Source organism: Homalodisca vitripennis, chromosome 1 (genome assembly GCF_021130785.1).
Source record: "Homalodisca vitripennis isolate AUS2020 chromosome 1, UT_GWSS_2.1, whole genome shotgun sequence".
Classification (NCBI taxonomy): Eukaryota; Metazoa; Arthropoda; class Insecta; order Hemiptera; family Cicadellidae; genus Homalodisca; species Homalodisca vitripennis.
Genome location: NC_060207.1, coordinates 62,956,449 through 62,981,507, shown reverse-complemented (window position 1 = coordinate 62,981,507; position 25,059 = coordinate 62,956,449). Strand labels below are relative to the sequence as shown.

At 31.3% G+C, this 25,059-nt stretch overlaps 1 protein-coding gene across 1 annotated transcript in view; it reads left to right on the top strand.

The window, feature by feature from the left end:
* LOC124362992 (integrin-linked protein kinase) overlaps positions 1-23,034 on the top strand; it is a 29,034-nt gene extending 6,000 nt beyond the window's left edge. Inside the window, exons 2-9 of the mRNA XM_046817990.1 lie at positions 2,110-2,275; positions 6,413-6,605; positions 8,476-8,556; positions 9,776-9,971; positions 13,009-13,252; positions 14,645-14,744; positions 15,684-15,814; positions 18,825-23,034. Coding sequence (XP_046673946.1) covers positions 2,110-2,275; positions 6,413-6,605; positions 8,476-8,556; positions 9,776-9,971; positions 13,009-13,252; positions 14,645-14,744; positions 15,684-15,814; positions 18,825-18,971 — 1,258 coding nt within the window. The 3' untranslated portion in view covers positions 18,972-23,034. The remainder of the gene's footprint in view (positions 1-2,109; positions 2,276-6,412; positions 6,606-8,475; positions 8,557-9,775; positions 9,972-13,008; positions 13,253-14,644; positions 14,745-15,683; positions 15,815-18,824) is intronic.
* Positions 23,035-25,059: the final 2,025 nt, after the last annotated feature.

Sequence of the window (25,059 nt, the reverse complement as noted above, 5' to 3'; positions counted from 1 at the left end):
AGTGTACCACTAGACCGTGTTTGAAAAAATTTGGTTTGCGTGTAGGCAATTCCATTCATTACTGCTGTTCGTTTTATTTACTCATGGGTTTATGAACTAACGTGTCTATCAGTTGGTGCGAGCATGAGTTGGCTGACAAAACAGTTATTGACTGGAACAATTATATCCATGAGGTTTGCGTATTTTCTATCGAGAAAAAGCACAGTGGAAAAATTGGAGGATTCAATAAGTCGGCTGCATTGTTGAAATAGATGAAAGTATGTTTACCAAGCGGAAGAATAATGCAGGATGTGTTTTACTGCAAAATGGGTGTTTGGTGGCCTGTGCCGAGAAACTGGTGACAAGTTTTTAGTTAGGGTCCCAAATCGAGGAGCAAAAACACTAATGGAACAAATCCAACCAGAAACAACATTTATGTCGGACTGTTGGAAGGGTTATAAGACAGCCGAGTTGGAGGAGGCTGGTTTTCAACATTTCAGCATCAATCATCGGTATAATTTTGTTGACCCTGAAACCAGCGCAAACACTCAACAAGTTGAGAGGATGTGGGGATCAGCTAAATAGAGGAATAAATGACAAAGAAGCACTGCCAGACAACACTTTGATTCCTATCTAGTCGAATACATATGGCGGTCGTCTGTGGCGGCCGAAGGCGGGGATCCATTCTGCGCTGACATCGCTGCATTTTCTGTGGCGGTGTGTGATCAAGAATAAAAACAAGTTTTGTGTGTTTTTTTCAATAAAGAGTTTAGTTTTTGTTTGGTAATGTTTGTTTTTGTTGAATTTTTGTGTTTGGAGAAATGTAGGGGTGTGGTCAATATAATATGTAAGTACCGAATGTTCATGTAAAGTTACAGTACAATCAGTTGAATAGTTTACATGTAAAAGCTAAACAAAGAAACAAAGGCACTTTCGCATCTATAATATTATTAGGATGTATATTAATAGATTGTTAGTATGTTAAATAAAATGTTTTATTAATATGAAACAAATCAGTTTCAGTTCTGTATCAGGCTACCAAATCAATTGAATAGAAGAAATTAACTAGACAAGAACTATCAGTTTATCTAATTATCAGTATTAAATGTAGGAAGTACATATTATTTTGTAAGTTTAAAAAATAAAACAATCAGAAGATATGAACTTTACTACACACAATGTATGATAACCAGATTTGTAAATCACTTAGTGTAATCATCAATACTTTATATTAAATAAGAGGATAGTTTTGAGCTTCAGGTGATCGGGTATTCCTTAGAAAGTAAAAAAACATGAAAATTAACTATCGGAAAGCAATTGTTAATGTTGCTAGGAATAAGAATGTTCAGAGTTTACACATTATTACTGGCGTGCAGAAAACAGTCAAATCAGTCAATGTATGATGGCGATTCTAAAAACATAAAAAAAATGGATAACATATAAATTTATCCTTACCTATTGAAATTGGAGGATTAACGTGATCTGAGATTGAATTCTGAAGGTACCATGCAATTTTTTTTTGTGTGTTATCAGTGTGGGGTGATGCCGAAGGCCATTCAACATGATCTGATTACGCGAAAGCAGTAACAATTACAAATTCCACTGGCCACCAGTGTGGGCTTTGTTGCCATCTTGCACTACTGGAAAAAAAAGAAAAATATCCTTCGAGATAGTATAAATAAATGAAGCTCAGATCACATGGTGCCTTCCCATCTTGACAAGATAAGAAGCATGTAACAATAAATCTTCTTATCGCTTGGTAAGATAAAAAAACAATGGCTTTCTGATACTTAATTTTCGTATTTCTTCCTCTCTAAGGACTAAATGATTGTCATACTACAAAATATAAAAGAAATTGAAGTTGACCCTGTGACTGCTGCGAATTTCTGAATTATTTTAATATATAACAACACTTTTAAAGGAATCATAACTATCAAACAAGCTAAGCTCAACAGATGCATTCAGTATTATACCATCAGCAAAGTTTCAATCTACACAAGTAATAAATAATAAATATTATATCAAAATATCCTAATTGTTTTAGAATTATAATAACAATAAAAAACTTATACTGTTATTGTGATAATTTTTTTTCTATATCATTATTATAGTACAATACTAATTTTTCAGAGATGATCATGGATTTAGTCCATTGCATTGGGCTGCTAAAGAAGGACATTTCAAGATTGTGGAGCTGTTGATGCAACGTGGCGCACGCATCAATGCTACTAACCGAGGAGATGACACGCCTCTTCACCTAGCCGCAGCTCACGGTCACCGTGACATTGTTCACATGGTATACTAACATATATCTGATAGTTTGATCTTGGTGATTGGTGGTAGAGTAATTTTACTACTAACTTTATACACTCTGACCCTTTGCTGCCCTCCTTTTATTATCCCTCGAAAAGTATTATAAACTAATCATTTTAATATCCTTTAAATGTTTAGTAAGGGTAATATCAATTTAACTACTGAACTGGAAGTCCTATGTTGGATTATATCAACACGATAGTATATCAGGATTTACGATAGTGTATAGGTCAACATAATGGCCTTTCACTAAAAAACTATTCCAGTAGACAGGGACAATTATTTTAATTGCGTACCATGTAAAAGACATTTTTTACCAGTTTTCCAAATTGAGAAAGGTCAGATGGCTTTTGTGTAAAGTTGAAGTTAAGTTAATAATAAAATTAATAAAGTCTGGAAAAGTCCTGTTTCTTTCACAATCCTTCCATCGTCAAAAACAAACTTCAAACAAACAATTGATTCTCGGTACGGACCCGGAACCAGTAAACAAATCAAAGACCTTTAGAGCTTGCATCTTAAGTTAACTAAACACACAAATCACTTAACTTTTTTGCATAAATGTAAGGTTGAAAACCTTATGCCTATAGGGTTAACTCTAAAAACTCATTTTCATTACTATGGAAATTCCTACTGGAAAGCCAGTAAAATTTTGTCTTCTGCTTCTGCTTCTGCTAAATCTTTACGTAAAGAAAGAATTGCATATCATCATCATGAAAGATGCCTCCTCCAAAATAGTATTGGATGTAAAAAAACTGAATTAAAAATCCTGATCGGTACAGAATTAACAGTGTTCTTGAAAGCATCCAAAATAGATGTAAAAAAGTTTCAGAAATACACAAGAAAAAGAAAATCTCAAAAATTAGGCTTAAACAATGTGATTTGCCTAAAGATGACAAGGTGAATACGAATGCAAATAATAAAAATGTAATCATCCTTTCTAAAAAAATCCTCAATAAAGCCGAAATCTAAGGGTTTAAACTGTTATGTGGCACAAAAATTGGTAAAGGCACTGGATTTCGTAACTGGAATCAAATCTGCTGTCTCACAATTATCTGAGGAACAGGGTGACCGGTTTCGTTGTGAGGCCAGTCTTTTGCTCAGGAAAATTCCTCCCACAAAACCTAATTTGATAATAGAGGAGAAAAAGGCCATGTCGGTCCTTGGGAAAGTCAAAATCTTAATAGCCGATAAAGACAACGTTACTGGTGTACTTGATTCAGTAGTGTATAAAGAAAAGATTACGGAAACTTTAAATAATGGTAAAATATATAGTTTTAAATAATGACCCGATTGTTTCATTTGAATGCAAAGTGGCAAATACCTTAAAGTAGCAAGATAATATAAAGTATATTTTCAGATAAATTTAGATCTAAATTATCTCCTCACCATTCCAAAATCCCCCATATGTATGGCCTTCCCAAAATCCACAAATCTAGCATCACTCTCCGGCTCATCATTAGTTCTCGTGATTCACATTGCAGGAAATTGTCTAAAGTCCTTTTGGACATTTTAACGCCATTAGTAGGAAAAACTGACTCTTTTATGAAAAATTCCAGGTATTTTGTAGAGAAGTCAAAATCAAGTTGACAAACTGAAAAAAATAGTAAGTTTTGTTTGACGTTGAAAGTCTATTCACAAATGTACCTGTTCCAGAAACTCTCAAAATCATTGAATCACGTCTCAAAGAAGACCAAACATTAAAGGAAAGAACTAAACTTCCCCTGCCAGTAATTATGAAACTGTTAGAACTATGTACTTAATGCAGTTATTTTGAGTTGAGGGTCAAATTTTATGTCAAGATGAGGGGATGTCAATGGGTTCTCCACTGTCTCCTATTTTCGCCAATATCTTTATGGAGGTATTTGAGCAAAAAGCTTTGGCTTCAGCTCAGTTCAAACCGAAGATTTGGTGGAGGTATGTGGATGATACCTTTGTTATTTCTCCTCATGGAGACAATGAATTGAATGAGTTTTTGAATCATATTATAGTATTTCTCCTTCCATCCGCCTCATAATGAAAGTGGAAGTCCAAAAAAGCGTCTTATTTGTAAGGATAAAAGAACACAAAGAAAACACAAGAAAGGGTCTAACAGAAAAGTAAAAAATTGCACACCATTGTTCAGTCCGAAGACCATCATATGAATTAGGATGAAGCCAACATAATATATCGGGAACTTCATTTCTTTAAAAGGAAATTAATAGAGGCAACATGCATTAAATTGGCAGACCAACCAATCAGTCAACCATCAGTCGAGATTAGGCTGCTTTGTTTGCCAATTCTAATGGTTCCTCCTTTTTTTTCTGCCATCTTGTTTCTGGCGTGGCGATCGCCATTTACTATTACCCTCTGGTCAGTTTTATTTGGTTGGCCTGTGGGTACAGACCTATTGTGAACTGTAGTCTGTAGTTCAGGTTTAATAAGTAGTGTTATGTTTTTATTAAGTGCATGTATTAGACTTAGTGTACATAGAATAGACATACAATATGGTTTTACAACTTTAGCTAGAGTTTAGTCATGCATTAGTTTAGGCATTTACCTGGATTTGCACATCTCAAAACGTATGTTACTGATTGTATTGTATCACTGAACAATGGCAAATGTTTCGAAAAATCATGTTTCCCTCAAAATCCGTCCGTCATCAAAAACAGACTTCAAACAAAGAATCAAATTAGTACTTCAGAATAGTTGTATTATCTCAGAACCAAGTAATTCTATAAAACAATAATTTTAAATCTTCATCACTACTTCTACTAGTCATTGACATACTGACAAAAACACTTAACAGAAAAGACAAAATATCAAGTTATAAACTTTCAGAACTCATGTTAAACAGTGGTGTATGTTGATAGCACAATTGGACATGAACAATATAGAATGCTTTGGTAATAGTTTCATAGTTTAGTATTAAGGTACATTAGTAGTAAAGTAATGCTACTCCCAAGTTATTTTAGTTCAAACAAACACTGTCAGGATTTTTATTTCAACAGTTTATAGATGTCAGGAATTATAATAAGACAGATTGGACTTTTAAAACACAGGCCTGTCAGTTATACACAAAAATGGATTCACCCATTTTAACATTGGTGTGGCAGCCAAGGGGTTGGTTAATTCTTCACTCATAATCTTTTTACCCACATGAGGTTTAATACTTCAGAAGTGGGTAAAAAATTGTATTTGTAATTCAAGCCTACTCTCGGATCAAAATGTATAAATACCCAAGTTTGATCATTAATCACAAACTGACTAGTAGAGTTACAATAAGAGGAGTTACATTATAAATTTGCCTATCTATTTCTGGTTTTATACATATAAAATTATAAACACCTTTTAAGTTTTTATGTTGTTAAGAATAAAAATATATATATAGGTTTTTGGTGCTTTTCAACAAAACTGCAATTTTGAAAATTCATTGACAACAACAAATTTTGATCCAATTAAGACTAAATTCTTATAAAAGATACAAGTGTACTGTTTTTGAGTATGAAATATTAGAATTAAATGAAAAAATTTGTTATTAAATTACCATCTTAACTTTTATTCTTGATCCAACGGTTCAAAAAAATATGGCATTGGTATTATTGTGTAGTTCTTAAAGCCATTATTCTGAGCATATAATTTTATTAACCGCTATTTAAAATGATTAATTTATAATATAGATTTAGTTGAGCAGATTTTGTTAATTTACCGAGGCTGGCACCTGCTCCTTCGAATGTGCAGATTAGCCAGAGCCCAGGAGTAATTTAATCTAATAAATTATAAAAATGTTATTTTTGAAACATTTAAAAAATATCAGGAATGATAGACTTAAAACATTGTACTAGTATAGAAAATGTATGTACTAATATAGTGAGAGATTAATAGGTTTTAAAGTATTTTATTTGTTAGTTTATTTTGTAGTTTAAGTTTTAGTCTTATTTACAGGTTTTAGATTGATGCAGTCTGGTAGGCTAGAAAGTAAAAATTATGGTAAATTCAGATTTTTCTGTTAAAGGTTGAGAAGGAATACATATACATTTCCTGTAGGCTGTGAGTTCAGAAACCAGAGCTTAATATTTTATTGTACGGGTGATAATAATTAAGTTGTGCTTATAGTAATTTTGAACCATATTTTTTGTAACAGTTACTGCGTAACCGTGCAGACATAAACTTCACAAATGAACATGGTAACACTCCACTGCACTACGCGTGTTTCTGGGGCTACCAGCAGTTGGCTGAGGATCTGATAGCTCAAGGGGCTCTGGCGTCGCTGGCAAACAAGGATGGTGATACTCCATTAGATAAGGCTCGTGGCCCTCTTGCCAAGCGGCTACATGGTCAGTACACAGAGTTTCATAACATTTGAGAGATAATACTTGTGTTTAAATTGAAGAAAAGTTCTGTAATAACCTGTATGTTTTTATACTGAAGGGAAGTTCTATAATAACCTATACATATAGTTTTACAACAAAAATCAAGAGATAGGAAGCAAAACTATCTTTATTTTCAAACGGATTTAACCTTAATATTATAGTTAATTTGGATTACATGAAGAAAAAACATAACTTTTGCTGTTCTTTAAAAGGAACTACATTCATTTTATTTATCTCACTAAAAAACTGTAAAAGTAGTATATTTTTCTTTTGAAATCCAAGTTGACTTCTAAAAGATTGTGATTTTCAAATTAATTACTCCATTAACTGTAAATTATGAATTTAAATATTTTTGAAAAATAAATCCATACTATTGCAGTTTGAAATTTAGGATTCTATTGTGAAGATATATTTAAGCATGGAGTATCCTGGTGATTGACGAATTCAACGTAAGCATGTCCATCATGGTTTGAAATCAAATGTATCAATTAAACTCATTTAACCCTTTTAATGCCGACGTGCGCCGCGAGCGCTCGTCACTGTTTATTCGAGAAATGCCGACGTGCGCTGGGGGCGCTCGACCGGTTTTTGTTATATTGTAGTTTTAATTATTGACTAAAATGCCACTAAACTTTGCATACTGTATCTAGACACTACTACTATTGATACAAACTCAACATGTGATGACGTTATCAGCTGTTTTCAACCTCATTTACGTCCAATCATTCAGTGAGCGTCTGGTTTCTGTGGTAATACGTTGTTGCTAGGTTATGTTTTAATGGGAATTATTCGTGCTTTTCTTTTGTTTATTTTGTTTGCTTATATTATTATTAGTTTTGTGATTATTGTAAATAGATTTGACCATGAGTAAAAGAGGGGGATTCATACTTTGTGCTTCGGCAAACACAAGTGTTAAAAAAATTTTAAATTATGTACCCTATATTGTAAATAATTAATTTTAATTTTATGTAAACTACTTTCTTTATTATTTCAACAAACAATTTTATACATTGGGCTAAACAACACGTGTAAATAAAGTGATTTTGAATGAAACTGACCAAAATATGTCTTACTGAATTTTACTGTAAAATGTGGACTTTACAAGGCTTTCAATAAAACGCTGTAACTTCACTATTTTTCAAGGCAAGTTCTTCAAATTTGGTGTGTGTGTTAACAATTAAATATAGTACAATTGCCAGTAACTACTTTTTAGTTAAGGCTAATAATAAAGGTACCTTTATATGTTCAAACTAATTTTTTTTACAGTTTTTGTTTTTTTATTTTTTGTTTTTTACAAATATAAATTATATAAATTTGTAAAAATTTTAATACTCATTTGTTTCAAACACTTCACATTATGACATAAAAAACAACACCTCAATGGATAATTTCCTTCAATAAATAAAAAAGTTATACATTTTTTAAAAATAGTTGTCAATTATGGAAAAAGGGCCTGGCATTCTTCGCATGTACTTTTTGAAAACAGGTTGGCATTTTTCGAATGGTCACTGAAAAAATGTCTGGCATTAAAAGGGTTAAATTTATTTCAAAGAAAATCAAATACTGGGCAGTTAGATTACTCATAGAACCAATTGGCTTGTAGCTGTGAGGACAAACTATATTTTATTCACTTCTGAAATCAACTATAAAATTTGTGTAATAAAGATTATAATAAAAAGGTAGAAAGTTGACACATGTAAACTTTACACTTTTATTTTAAAAACATGTCTAATGTACATTAGAAGTTAAATAAGTTGTCTGTGACATAGTATTACTTTAAAAGAATAAAATGTATTTTATAAATTTTAATTGTTATTCTTGAATTATTTTTCAGATTTAGCTGTTGAGACAGGCCAGGATTTGAAAAAAATTAATTTCAAAGATCAAAGCTGGCTTGGACTTAAAACAAGAAGCAGTAAGTAGTTTTGATTTGATTTTATAATAAGTTATCTTTATCTCATTTCATGAATCTTATATGTATTTTAGTGTGGAATTTGGTTGTTGCACTGGGTTAAAATTAGTCAAACTTGCTCTCTGGTTAATAATTATTTTTGTCTATATTTTTACATTATTACCAATAATAACCCTGTTTTGTACAAGTCAATTTGTATATTGATCATTGTATACAATATGTTTGTCCTAAAAGAAATTAATAAACTACCTGAAAAGGTTTTCAGAATCAGCTTACTTTAATGATAGATCAAACAACCTTGTTTATAAAATACAAGTTCTGCTATTCTTGCTTGTACATTTGTTTGCTATTAAATTTAATGTAGGCTATTGTTGACTGGTCTAGGTTAGTAAATGTCTACTATTTTACAGGTCTAAAATGTATGCTGTAATGCACTCAATTTATGAAAGAACACATACAAATTTTTAAATTAAATTAAAATAAACTCATATGTAAAGTATCAACACATTAATAGCTTTATGTACCAAGGTATATTTTAAAATGTTTTCACTGTATTCCAGATTGAAGTGAACTTTTTAATTCAATCAGTTTCCTGTCTTTCAAGAATAGATTCAATATATCTCACGAACCATTTGAGGTACAATATTCAAATCTTTACTAATTGTACTGTACATCTTTATCCAAATAATTAACTAGATTTATGTTTCATACATCATGTATGATGTGTATGTAAATTTCATACATCATAAATAAAAATATAAGTATAAGTAATATGTAAAATAGTTAATTAAAAGAAACATGAGGGTTAAAATAAAAGAGAATTAATATTGCAACATAATAATTTCTGGTTTAAATATCTAAATTCAAGTTTTAATTCATATTTTTATAAAAGTTTTGTGAAAATGATATTATCCCTATAGTAAGAAATGGTCAAACTCTTAAAATGCCCTCCATTTTGTTCAAAGTTACTGAACTGATTTTTAAATATTTTTTGTTTCAAGATCTTTAAATCTTTAAAATGATAACTTTAGTCTACCTAAAGATTTTATGCATGTACCCACTCAAGGGCTACCACTACAGGTAGGTGCATAGCCATTACAAAAAATAGTTTATTAGGTCCTATGTTGATGTACAGAGATTTGATTTTAAAACTATAATATATGAACATAACGCCAATTTCAATAAAAGCAATCAAAAGGGATAATGTGGTGTGTGTTACCAGGGGATGCGACTCTGTCTCGCCATAAGGGAATCAACATTTCTGACCTGGCTCTACATACTCGTATAGCTGTGTCCCCCAGTGGGGAGACATGGCGGGGTCGCTGGCAGAAGAATGACATTGTTGCTAAGATATTGGCTGTACGCGACTGCACACCTCGCATCTCCCGTGATTTCAATGAAGAGTTTCCGAAACTAAGGTGAGTCAACAGTGTATACTAAATAATAATTAAAAAGTGCTGTTAACTAGTTGTACCATAAAAAGTAAATAAAATAAATAAATAACAAGAAAATGTAATTCAAAGTAAATTATCAATCAACCATTCATGTCAAAATAAAAATGGGAAGGAAAAAGAGATGAGGGTTAATGAACCATTATAGTTGTTCCATACTGAATCTTATCTTTTGTTTGCCACACATTATTTTCCTTCTTTCGCTATAGATTTTCACTAATACTCACTTTAAATGTAGAGGTGTGTTGTGTTTTGTTTGGTTATAAGCCGGCATATAGTTAATCAACAAATCTGCGAAGAGTACTGATCATACAAAAAAGAGCAATAAGAACTCTGAATGGACTGAGCCCCAGAGACTCTTGCAGAGAGGCTTTTAAGGAGCTCAAAGTACTGACAGTGGCCTCACTCTACATCCTTGAAACCGTGCTCTTTAAAGTAAAATCGGGCCAAACTAGAATGGAAGAACAGCATTCTTACAACACCAGGTACAGACACAACTTTCTACTTGATGCTCACCACCTTAGTCTATATGAGAGGAAGCCTTCCTATAAAGGAGCCACCTTCTACAATCGCCTGCCTGAGAAAAAACTGAAAACCTCACTGACAGACTGGCTACTGGACCGATCCATCTACACAGTACGAGAGTTCCTGAACTGGAGATGGAGAACCCATTGACAAAACAAGAAACTATAGCAACTTTTATGATGTTATATCATAATCTTGAAATTTAACACTTTTTTACCTATGTACAGTAAAATTTTTGTATGTCTGTAAATGTAAACCTGTGTTTTTTCTTACAATGTAATGTTTTTGACGCAATACTATACTCTATGTATATGTAAATAAAGATTGATTGATTGATTGATTGACAAGTAACAGTTGTGCAGCTGTAAACGACACAAGTGATGCGAGCATTGTTATTTATAAACAAAGTTCCATTGTTACTGAATAAAGTGATAAATGTTTGTTTAGTAATGGTTTAGTTTAAATTGTGTAAAAACTCATTGTGTAAAATGAGTAATCATTTAGACAAAATAATGGTGTACATGATACGTGATATGATGTCAGATTCTGAGCATGATTTGGAGGAGGATGATCGTATTTTTAATAATAATAAAAGATCATCTGCGATTCAGTTTGAAAGGGTGAGTTTCTTAACGACAATGATCCTGATCCAGACTTTGAGGTTAGGCCTAATGATCAAGACGTGAATGATGCTGAGTATGGTTATGATAGGCCTTCCATTAGTACTAACATGAATACTTTCTTTCTTTTATGTTAATTTTATATCAAAAACACATTTATAGAACATTAGGTGGTTGAAAAATAAACGTTTATGCAAAGTTACAATTATTCAAATTTTATTTTTTCCATAACTTTGTTTGCTTTATAATTTTGTTCAAATAATTATTTTATCATAAAAAGGCACTTTTCCTGAAACTGTGTGTTCTCCTCTTTAATTTGATATATAATATGTTAGGTTAAAATAATGTCTTCATAATAAATTAAAAAAATTGTTTAAAATCACAAAAAACAGCCAGTATACTGATTAAATTTGATGTTATAGGCTTAGGGTTCAATGTGTTAAACTCTTGACATATCGCTTTGTTTTTTATTTTGTCTCAATTTTGAGCTTATATAATTTGAATATAGGTTGTCTCAATGAGTTTGGATTGATCACTACTTTGTTTACCTATAATTGTGAATTATTTTTTGACTTATTATATTATACATGATTTGTCATATTATTATACAAAATTACTACATAGTGAGCTGAAACTAAACACAGAAAGAATACCAAATTTTTAACCTTTTAATATTCTTTTTTGATGTAAGCTTAATTCAAAATTAATTTATAATAATTATATAGTTTTTAATGTTAGTGTTCAAAGAAAATTAGAATTTATTGACTAGTAGACAACAGGAGCATTTCTTAACTACGTACATAAATCAATGTTTTTCATTTCTGTTTTGAAAATATTATTAATCATATATAAGCTTGATTAATTGAAACTGAGTTCGAGTTCTTTTACAATTCTGTAGATATTTTTAAATAGCCTGCTAAAAAATGACACTGACAGAAAATGAATTATTTTATTATGAAAGGTTTTTATATTACCCATTTGAAGTTATGCCTGTTCTGTTTTTGAAGGACTTCTTTCTTGATGTGGAGCGGAACTGGAAGGTGGTTCCATAAATTTTGAAAAACTCTTGTTAAAAAATATAACTTGTTAGTCTTGTTCAATATTGTAAATATTTATAGTTGTAATCTGTGTGTTTTGAATTTATAGGGAGTATTAGTTAATTGGAATGTCGTCTACTACTTTCAACAAAGTTAAATACATAAAATAGGTTATACTTATTTAATTTGAAGTAGGAATAATGAATTTGACACACACACTATTGTTAGTTGATTTGAAAATTCTTCCATTGCGAGGTCATTAGTCACTCATCTTCACTTGTTTTTTTACACAATTCAATAGTCACTGTAACACTTTCTTGAGGAAAATAGTCTAGACTTTGAGATCTAGAACTAAAATGTAAGGCCAAAGGCTTCTGACCTGTACTCCTACCATTCACTTGTCACCAGTCTGGACTGAGACCTATATGCTTGATATTTTTTATGCACAAATCTTATGTTGTCAGTTAGGCTGTAATGAGTTCAAACTCTGTTTTTAAATTTTATGTGTGTTAACCTAGTAAAATTTTTTTACACTAGGTTAAGAGGATATATTCAAATCCTCAGAACGTAGTGTGTTTAATAATAAGTGTAACATGTAATAAAGCGAAACATCTGGAATCCTGCTATCTTTTCAAATCATCCATCGCCAATAAAAAACTTGAATCCTAGACTAATTTTGTTTACTTTTTTAAAGTTGAGTTCAGTGTCAAAGAAAGCAAAATAAATAAATTGATAGAAAAATGTAATTCTATTTATTGAACAAACATCTTTAAATCACTGATTTGGTGATGAATTTCCATACAAGTGAAGCTGATGTTGCAGGATATTCTCACATCCCAATGTGCTGCCAGTGGTGGGTTGCTGCAATTCTCCTCCTAACCTGGTGGTGATCAACCAGCACATGCCTTGGGGTTCGTTGTTCACACTGCTGCATGAGGGTGCTGGTGTGGTAGTCGACTCAGCACAGGCCTTGCGGTTTGCTGTGGATGTGGCACGCGGGATGGCCTTCCTCCACAGTCTTGAGAGACTAACACCACGCTATCAGCTGAACAGTCGTCATGTCATGGTCAGTCCCTGTCACATATCACCTCAGAGCAACATATATCAAAATCTAAAAATTTGAGAATTGAAATGACTCTTTCTATTAAGTGCATTTCATTCCAAGCTTTAGATGTACCTACTAAAAAATTGAAGAAAGCTATTACATTGTTTAATTTGATCATAATTACAAAGGCGGTTTGATAAGTCAGTGACTTTTTTTATTTCCCCCGCAGTTACTTTAAAGGCAACAGTGCTGCAGTCAACTGAAATCTACCATTACTTTTTACATACAAAATCCATCACTGAGACTAAGAAAAGACTGGGTAATTACTATAGGGACTCCGCACCTTCAGTTATGGTTAAGAAATGGTTTACAGAGTTCCGTTGTGGTTGGTTGTACCAGCACTAGTGATGCCGAATGTTCAGGTCGCACAAAAGAAGTGATCATGCCAGAAATGATGAAATAAAATCCATGGAATGATTTTGGACGATCGGAGAATGAAAGTGCGTGTGTGGGCTCATACTGCAGGTATCTCAACTAAACAGGTCCATCACATTTTATACAAATATTAGGACACGAAAAAACTCTGCGAGATGGGTGCCACTCGACCATAAGCGCAACTGTGTGACCATTTCAAAAGGGTGTTTAGCGATGTTCAGCCATAATCTGGACAAGTTTTGGCACTGTTTTGTAACTGTTGATGAAACATAGATCCATTACTACATTCCAGAGACCAAGAACAATCGAAACAGTGGGTTGTTCAGGGTGAAAATGGAGCAAAGAAGGCTAAGATGAGTCTGTCAGCCAACAAGATTATGGCCACAGTTTTTTAGGATGCACAGGGTATCATTCACGTCGATTACCTTGAGAAAGGTAAAACGGTCACCAGCTAATATTATTCAGATCTTATAGACAGATTCAACGTTGATTTGAAGCAAAAACGGTCTCATTTGAAGAAGAAGAAAGTGCTGTTCTATCAAGACAATGCACGTTGTATAGTCCCAATGGCAAAAATCCATGAATTGGGCTAAGAAATGCTACCCCATCCAGCATATTCTCCAGATCTAGCCTCCTGTGACTATTTCCTGTTTCCAAACCTAAAGAAATGGCTGGGCGGTAAGAGATTTGGGTCGAATAAAGAAGTCATTACTGAAACAAACTCCTATTTTGAAAGCCTTGAGAAAACCTATTATTTGGAAGGAATAAAAAAATTAGACAAATGCTGGACTAATTAACTTATATAGAACTAAAAAATTATTTTATATACAAAAAAGTTGATTTGTAGAAAAATTGTGTTTTATTCAAAAAGTCACTGACTTATCAAACCACCCTCATAAAAGTGTGCAAACTACTGATATTAGTTTTATGCCTTGTAGCATTATGTTTTGTTGATTTATTTATTTTTTTTTATTTCAGATTGATGAAGATTTGACGGCCAGAATTAATATGGCAGATGCAAAATTTTCTTTCCAAGAAAAAGGACGGTCTTACTACCCCGCTTGGATGTCACCAGAGGGTAGTTTAATCATATTGTCTAGGATTATTTGAGGATTTAAAATAGATTAGTTGAGATAATTACAGCTTGTACATAAATATTTCCTGTAATCCTTTTCTCGTGCAATTAAATATTGTCTATTGTCTAAAACTTTGATATTCATAAAAGTGTCACTCAAGTAATGTAGATGCATGTTTTTGAAATTGGTTTACTCAGTAAAGTGAACAGCTTTGAATGATTTTGGCAAATATGAGTCATATTAACCAGTGACAAATGCTCAGAAGTTGATACACAGCTAATCATGAGTTTGGCAAAGACGTTGAAGTCACTGACTCTGACCTATACTTGGGGATCATATTCATTGTGTCAAGTTCACAATTACAATATTTTTCTTCACTTCATCTGATTAATTGAAAGTAACTGGAGTCTTGTTAATTATTTGTAAGTCAGAGGGATCATTGTTTGTTTGAATTTGAACGAGTGTAGAAATTCTCATGAAAAATAATTCTGTAATGTCATGTTGATTTGCTAAACCATAATTCAGATATGACCATACCACACAACAGTGCCACATGTGTTGTTCTGTGCTATTATTATTATCATCAGATATTTAAACTTCACATATAAAATCAGCGATATTTACAAAATTTAAAAATAAACCATGTCTACATCAAACTCAGAATAGTCTATTATTGATAACTATTTATGTTACAATTTGGTAATCCTGTCCAAACTGATATTTGTTCATGTTACTTTTCCAGATGGTAAGAAACAAAGAATTTGAAATTGAAAATCTAAATTTAAAACTTTTATATAGGCAATGATTTTTTTTATTTTAAAGATATCAACAATGGTGTAAATATGTGAAGAAATATAAATAGACCTATGCCTTATAATTACTTATCAATGAAATGACCGGATGTTACATACATTACTTTACAAATGTATGAATGCTTGCAGCGCTGCAGAAGAAACCAAGTGAGATAAACCTGGAAGCCAGTGATATGTGGAGCTTTGCTGTGTTGTTGTGGGAGCTGGCTACTCGGGAAGTGCCTTTCGCTGATTTATCTCCCATGGAAGTTGGCATGAAGGTAAAGCAAATATCTGTAAATATTCTTCAATGTTTTTGGAATAACACTCCATCACAGACTACAGTTTAAAATTGAATACTTTAAATGGCATTGATTTTGTTGTTACTCTTGCGCAACATAACAAAACAAAAACAACTATGTACCCAGTTCACAGAGACACTATATACATAAACAATCAGGCAACAGGTTTCGTTACCGTTTTAGGAATAACATCAAAATTTAATTAATTTACAACCATTGAAATAGATGTAGACACATTTGTAGCTAAATATATAATAGATGAGAACAGCAATGTGGTAGGGACAGTTATATAGAGCACCTGTTACCTCACAACTAAATCAGTTTACCACAACCAAACCAGTCAGCTCTTCGAAGGGCCAGATTGACGTAAATAATATCGGCTCTGTTTTGAATGTATCATTTAAACTTAAAAGGTTAGAGCAGGTCTGAATGTCTAAGTCAATTACTTTTAGAACATTAGGTTGATATCGATCCTTACTCTCTGAGTAACTCATGTCATGAGCAAAGGAAGTTCAAGAGGTAGTATTCCTGGATTCAGGTTTGTGTAAGCTATTGGACACAGAATTCATGTGATAGCAATGTTTGTTTTATGGGACATAAATTAAGTGTCAACAATCTGCAAAAGCCGTGCTGATAATCTTTTTATTGGCCATTGGACTTTCTCAAATAATTACAGTAAAGTTTACAAGCTGCCAAACATGCAGTGGCATTTACCCAACCTACCATTTATGTTGAAAACTTAATGTTGTAACAGAGAGACAACTTGGGAAACTAACATCATCATAGCCAATGGATTTATACTTCCAACGATAATAGTGGCACATGTCTTGCCAATTGGACTGAAGGTAACTATCCTCTTAGACTCTAAAGACTTGAGTGTCGCTCACTAACATTTAAAATCCACCAAAAGACTGCAGGTGAAGACAGAACCAGAGCCAACATAATACAAAATCTAGCTGGATCATCATGGAGAGCCAACACACAAGTTCTGCGTACCTCAGCTCTGTCTCTTGTCATATGATGGTTTTATGCAATAGTTCTTCTGCAATAATATAATTCTTGATATTAAACACCTTAATACTTTTGAGATTTTATTATTACTATTAGACACTGATCTATTCTGCAGGTGAATGCTTTGCTCCCAGTTTGACTAAACAGTTTAAATACTGGAGGAGTTGACTACAACTTGACAGGGTTATGAGGGACAGGGTTAGCAAGTGACACTCTAACAACCTATTCCTCTTCCTAGGCTCCCAATACTTAGTAATATCGTATCCTCTGCCATATGTTGCAAAGAGGCCTTACCAAGAGAATATGACAAAATTTTGTCGAACCCCAAATTGTCTATTTTACAGGACCTCACGCACTACAGAACACGGCTGCAGTTCAGACAACCACCCCTACAACTTCTAGTTACCAAAAAAAAGGAATTTTCACCCAAACAGAAATAGTGGGTGGTGTGCAACTCTCTCAGAGGAAATGGATTGTTGAATAGAATTTGTAATGAGGTGGTTAGGAATGGGTCTTGGTAGTTTAGGAGGAATCAGGCTCCTATTGAATCTTGTGACTGCGGAGCCGCCGAAACTCCGACAATGGGCCATGTAGTTGAAGAATGTCCTTTCCATGATTTCCAGGGGGACTAACTCATATTCATATGACAGATGAAGCAGTGTTAGAATGGAGAAAAGAACCAGATTTGCATTTATAAAGTTAGTTTTTTTTAATTCTCTGACTTAAGCTATTTTTGGTTTACGAACAGTAAATTTATCATTTACTATATTTGATTGTAGTTTGTATCAGTAACTGAAATCACATTATATGTTTATCAAATTATATGTGATGTATTATATATATATACTGTATATATGTATATATATATATATATATATATATATATATATATATATATATATATACACACACACATTTTTATATGAAAGTCCACTATTTTATCTACTTTTCTACATAATTGGAATAAATATTAAGGCACTTATCGTATCTAATAACAACCTTTCGTATACTGTTTTTATAAAAGATTACTATCTGATTTAATAGCTAGTGAATGAGATCATTTTGATGCTATTGTCATTGCAGTGCTGACCTTAAAGATTGTTCTTCTTATGAAAAGACAAATGGTAGTCACTGGGCGCTAAATTAGGGTTATTTGTGGGATTATCAAATTGTTTCTAGGAAAATTGTGTGATTATATCTTGAGTTTGTTTTGCCGCATGTGAGCGGATATTGTCATACAGCAAAACATGTTTTACAATAAAAATGTCACAGATAATACTTCTTAAAATGAAGATATTGTTAAATGCATGCTCATTTCCATCAAATCATTCACTTTCTGCACCAAATCCTTGGTGATCAGTAAGAGTTGACAACTCTCGTTTCTCATCAATAACATTCTTTTGGCCATCTTTTAAATCTCTTACCAATGTGAAAGTCATTCCAACGCTCATAATGTTTTTTCCATACTCTTCACAATTCTGATAATGAATTTCAAGTGCTTTCACACCTTTAGCCCCAAGAAACAAATAACAGTACATATTTTACAGTCAGTGGAATTCCCAATGGGGACATTTCAAATATGCATTAACAGGTGTAAAACTATTGAATTTTGCTGTAATCGTGTGTGTGGATTGCTAACAGATGAAGGTAGACAGTATTGAGCATGGAACACCGACCACTGTGCTGCAGAGGCAGAAATAAAAATGGTACTTACTTAAAATATGTGCATTGTATACTGACAGAGAAGGAGAGTCATGTATCAATAAAGGTGTCCCGACCATGGTATTTATTACCAATCTTTTAATAGAATTAGAATTATTTGCATCAACAAGTTAAGTTGATCTAGAGGCTATGTATCAATCTAGTACACCTTACAATTTGATTGATGAGCTCCTTTTAAATTGACTGATCAAAGTGAAAAATATTCTTACTGCTTAACCTATATCTCCCACATATTGAGACTGTTACTTCTGATCAGGTTGCCCTGGAAGGTTTGAGGATCACCATTCCTCCCGGGATATCGTCCCATCTCGCCAAGCTCATCCGGATCTGCATGAATGAGGACCCGGGGAAACGTCCCACATTCGACATGGTGCTGCCCATTCTGGATAAGATGAAGCGGTAACTGACCTTTTCCTGTATGTGAACGACAAAGAATCTCGATTTTAAGCAACCAAATTTTCAGCTAAGGATTTAAAAGATTGTGTTGAGGTAAAAATGAAAGCTGAGCTAATTTAAATTTTGGATAAATTGTAAGTGCACAGTGAAAATTATAGCAATATTTTTACTAGTTTAAAGATTTTACTCATCCTTTGCCTGTGTGTGTGTGTGTGTATGCATATAAAACTCCTTGAATTAATTTTAATATTGCTTTTAAGCAATGTATCAAAACTATCCACCATTGTTGTTTTAAAGATATTCAGTAGTTCTTTCTGGAGAGTATAAACTATAGATAGGATATATAAAGCTTTATAAAGGCAGTTATTGACTTTATGACCAGGAAGTCAATTTTCCTGCTGAGGTAAGCAAATAGATCATAGGGTACCAAATACAGATAGTAATGAAACAGGAAACAAAAGAGGTGATTAAGTTGCTTTCTGCTGCTTTGGACACAAAAACCTACATTATTTTATTCTTGGTTCATCGAGGTAAAACCACTTTGTTGGAATCACAAAAGATGGATCATCCATATTGATACATTACAAAGGGTATATTATATAGGATTGTATCTTGTAACTTGTTAAAGATTGAAGTGTATCAATCAATTTGTTTATAGAAAATCTTCCTCAAAATAGGACATTTTCTTGTATTTAATGTTTAAACGGCCACTGATTAACAATGTAATGTGCTCATTACCTTTACTTGATCCTCAGAATATGAATTTATACAATAATTTCACTGTGCACTTGAGGGAAGAATATTTATTGGCAAAAATATCCAAATTACAAGCTCTATAACATTTTGTTCTATACAGTTGTCAATTTAATATTTATGTGTTTACAAAATCATTTAAGTTTTAACATTTAATTTTAACAGCTAACTGCCATAAATGTGAATTTAATTAATGTTGTCAATAATTAGTGTCAATTAGTTACTGATTAAAATGGTGTTGTGTAGTCTTACATTACTACGAACTTAGTTATAGACAATCTCAGTTAGAGACGGAAATAATCCATTAACTAATCAATTAATTACTGTTGTGTATATGTTGTAATAAATACCACGTTCAATAAACAATTAAAAATTTAATTCAAAATATTCTATGTTTCTTTGTGGAGTGCTATTCAATAAATAACTTTGGATAATTTTTTAGTTATAAATATTTGTCCCTGTTCCTTGATAATTTAAAACTGGTAAAAGCTGAATGTATACTCATATGAATAAGATTCAATACCTGATATTTTAGTATAAATAGATTTTATTCAAACATTTTTTTGTTTTCACTTACAAAGTTGAATTAGGTAAACCCCCTCTTATTTGTTTTCAATTTAAAAAATCTAAATATATTTATATTATTAGACTCATTTTTGAAAATTTTATTTTGTTTTGTGAATTTAGACAAAATATATGAAAAAATAACTATGTATCTTTTTGTGAATATGTATTAATCACTTATGTATGACATAATTGTCATCAGTCCAATAGAGCAGGTTTTCAGAAATTAAATGTATAGCTCTTTTATGTCTAACATGTTCTTCAAATTCCAATGTCTGAGGAAAATTAAAAACTGTTAAATTAGACATGTATTTACATTACATAGAAAATCATTAAATGGCAGAGATTTCATTAAATGTCTGTATAATTAAACATTTTTTGCAGACAACAATAGATTTAGAACTGTTCATGATCAATAAACAGTAGAAGATGATGAAACACTGTACAACATAATGTTAAGAATTTATTAAACCAGAATTTAATTAGCTAATGTATATAGAATAAGTTACAAATGTACAAAGAACAATGCCCAGTATTGGACTGCCATGGTATTTATTATAGGAGTAAGTATTATAATATTAAAAATGTCAGGTGATTGAAGTAGTATAATATTTAATGACCAAGAGCACATGTTACTTAAGTTTATGAAAACCATTAATTAACATTAACCATTAGTACATTTTCCAAAATATTCAGATTTTTGTGCTTTGGGTTGTTCTACATTATTTATATTTTTCTACATAAGGAACAATTTACTTTTCAATCGCCTTTAAAATTTATGCATAGATGCAAAAGATTCTTAGATTTGTATTTTGGAACTGATAATTTAAGAATATAAATATTTTAAAAGCTAATTGATAAACAATTAGAACTTTTAGGTAGTTTTAGTATCAAATAAAACATGCCAAATCTAGCAAATTTTCAAATCATTGCTAATGAAAAACTTAAGATATTTTTTCTGAAAAGAAAAGTTTTAAAGAGTGCTGAGCTGATTCCCAAAATGATATTTTATTTGGCCTATTGTAATGCTTGCAGTAAAAACAAATATTTCTCAGGAGTTTTTAATCAGATACCTATTGTAAAAGAAGTGGTGATGGGTGTCATGGGGCAACAGATTAATCTGTAGTTTTTTTTCTTGCAAAAACCATTGAGGCCAACGAATTGGTCTGGCAGTCCTCAAAGGTTTAATCTTAATTTTAATCCTTATTTTCTATATATATATATATATATATATATATATATATATATATATATATATATTGTACATATTAGAATATTCCAATTGTAACAGATACATTTGTATCAAGTTGTTATTTTATGTTTTACCAAAAATTCAATCTTACACAGTTGATAATGTTATTGTATAGGGGTCTTTGAATGTATTCAATGTATTACATCATATTGTAACTGGTGCTTAACTCTGCAGGATTCAGCTCACCACTGTTTATTATAATAACTTATTAACTTGCAGACGATAATGGTAACTTAACAGCATATTTTTTGAACCACCGTAAAGCTTACATTTTAATGTAGATAGAAGTCAATTATTGCATATTTTACAAAGGTGCTGTATTGCTGTGTTCATTGCATTATTGTGCGATTAATCTTGCCTTTTTTATTGACTGCAACTCTGTTTGAAATCAAGTAGAAATTAGGGATTTTAAAATGTTATACACTACCTAGAAATATGTATAGGCTTGTTGTAATGTGTTCTTGTTTTATAGCTTACATTATTTTAATTTATTGTGTATTGTGATTGTGCAAGTAATTTATTTAATCCAACTTCTCTTTGATATTAAAGTGAAAATGTGCTGAATGTTCCGTTAATTGAGAAGAGAATACGTTTTGTAGTTTAATTCCAATAGTTAAAAAAATTCATTGTGTATTAGCTTAAAGTAACTTTAATGTTACAAATCCAATTTCTTTGTAGTTGGTTTCAAACAGTCAAAAATTTCGAGCGTGCCTTGCTGTTTTTCAATCGTGCTGCCACTGTCCCAGTAGTGTTCTTTGTGTAGTTTACGAATCTGTCATTGTAATGTTTACTGTATAATTAATAGTTTTAGTTTTAATTGTAATTTAATAGTATATGTATTTTGTTATGTACAAATATTTTTATTCATTTTATCCATGCTTTGTTGCACTGAAGTTAAACATTCTGTTAATGTAATTTCATATCTAGAATACATATTTTTTTATGTAAACAAGCAATAAATAATTTAAGTGAAATTAAAATATTTAGTGCCTTTAAATGCTTTTTAGCTGCTTTACGTATACTGAGAGAGCTACTATTTCTTACAAATTTAAAATAGATTTATTACAATAAAATAATTATAAAGTTGTAATGTACTTATAAATGTAACTCACAAAGATGCTAGAAGCTGCTGTTGCTAAACTAGTAGCATGTTACAGTTTATTCGAAAATGATTTTTAAGTTTTTCATATAATAATTGTGTCTACATTATACTCATAATTCAACACAATGAAATATTTTTTTCAACTAATAGGATAAGAGTGTTATTCCTTAGTCTGTTCTATGAAGATTGGTGTTATACACCAATTTATTATTTTTAATGTTGATCCATAAACTAAAATAGGTTTATTATTAATATACAATTTTAAACTGCAGTCAAGGGCTTAAACCTATCCCAATATGATTTTTTTAACAGATTTATATTTTTACAATGTTGTAATCTTTTTGTTCTTGTTTGTTAACTATTAATATTATATAAAACTATAATAAAAAAGTTCATGAAAATACACTTTTCTTTTATTGCCTGTATACGTAAGATCTTAGTGGATTTTCTTCTTTGAAGATTTTAATTTCTAGTCTATAATAGTGGAACTGTCATATATTCTGAATTAAAAGTTTCATTAGAAATTTAGAGCACTTGGTGTAAAAGCCTTAGTTAATGATTATTTTCAGGTGCTGGATTTAGTATTCTTAAATTTAATTCAATTCAAACATTTTTATTCATTTAGTTACATAGGTTTGAATTAATAGGCCTGAAAGCCAGGGATTGTTACTAGTTGATACGAAAATCAGCAGACTTACCTTGAAAACTATCTTTTAGGGTCCACTGATAGTAAGAACACATTAAAAGTACACATAATTAAAGATTTTTTATTGCATTGCAACCTTTCTCAACCAGTAGAGAACAATCATATTTCTGTAATAGAAAAATTCATAGAGAACTGTCATGACTGTTTCAGAAAGATTTCAGTGCAATAGAACATTTCTAACTATGTGTAAAGTATGTGTACTTTTGTGTTCTTTCAATCAGTGACCTCTAGAAGATAGTTTTTACGGTAATCCTGCTGATTTTTCTATCAACTAGTAACATTTAGTAACATAGTTACTTTGAAAAATATAGATTAGGCATTATAAGTTATTTTGTTTGAGTACAACAACTTGACATTTATTAAATTACTATTAAAATTATTAATTTTTTATTATTTCTTATTTAAGTCTTTGAATCCGAAATGTACATTGTAAAAAGAAAAACTAACATAGTGTTCAAAGGTTTATTCTTGTTCTCTTTAATAAAGACTTCTACAGCTATACTTCAAACATTAAAAATCTCCTCAAAGAGTACTAGACCTTATTAACTTATTAATATGTGAATTTCATTTTAAAAGCCTTTGTTTTAGTCTTCTGCTTTTATATTTTGTGGAAGAGATATATATAAACAATTTGCAATAAATCTGTAGGGTATGATCAGGCAAAGCTGTGTGCAAGCACTCATGCATGCGCATGTGTGTGTGTGTGTGTGTGTGTGTGTGTGTGTGTCGTAAACCTTTTTACATTTGGTAGAAGATTTATAAACTCTCCTAGGATTAAAACAGACACTCTAGTCTATACTATATAGTTGATCTCCAATACACATATATATTTACAAACATCCCTTTTATCACTCTATTTACCTGATTCAATATTTTAGTTTCTTAAAAACCAAGTGTTATGTAACATTGTTTTATATCACTAATTTTATTAAATTATGATTATATCTGGTTGCTCATTTCTTTATGAATGTTATAAGTGTCTTAAGGTGAAACTTTTAATATTAATCTGTTATTTTTTAATATACTGTAACATTTAATATTTGCATCAAGTTTATGAAGCATTAACCTTTTTCTGTTAAAATGTTCTTTTTAGAATGTGGTAAGAATTTGGCAAAATTTATTTAAGTAACCAAGTTTATTAAAAATTCTGGCATTCAACTATAAAGATTAGCTACAATCGGCACATTTTTAAATTTAATAATTAGCCAGTATACAAGAAATAAGTATTAAAAGTAATAAAAATCTTCCAACAGTGCTAAAACAATATCTACACTAGATTGTTTGATGTGTTTTCTTGAAGTTATCTTTGGATTAAATTACCACTTTTAACAGATTTGAAGTCACATGATGAAAAATGTCAAAAATATGTTGGTAATACACGGAAGTACTCTAGTTTTTTATTATTTTGAATTTACATAAATAATTATGCAAGATTAAACAAATATTATTTATGTAAATTCAAAATAATAAAAAACTAGAGTACTTCCGTGTATTACCAACATATTTTTGACATTTTTCATCATGTGACTTCAAATCTGTTAAAAGTGGTAATTTATCCAAAGGTAACTTCAAGAAAACAGCCAAATCCAATTCTCTAAGCCAAGAAAGAGATCAGCTCAGAGAGCTTTATAATATTCCTTCATTTCCCCTGAAAATGACCTGACTCTGGGGCCAGAACACAAAATACGTTCCATTGTCTGGGACTGTACAACTATCAT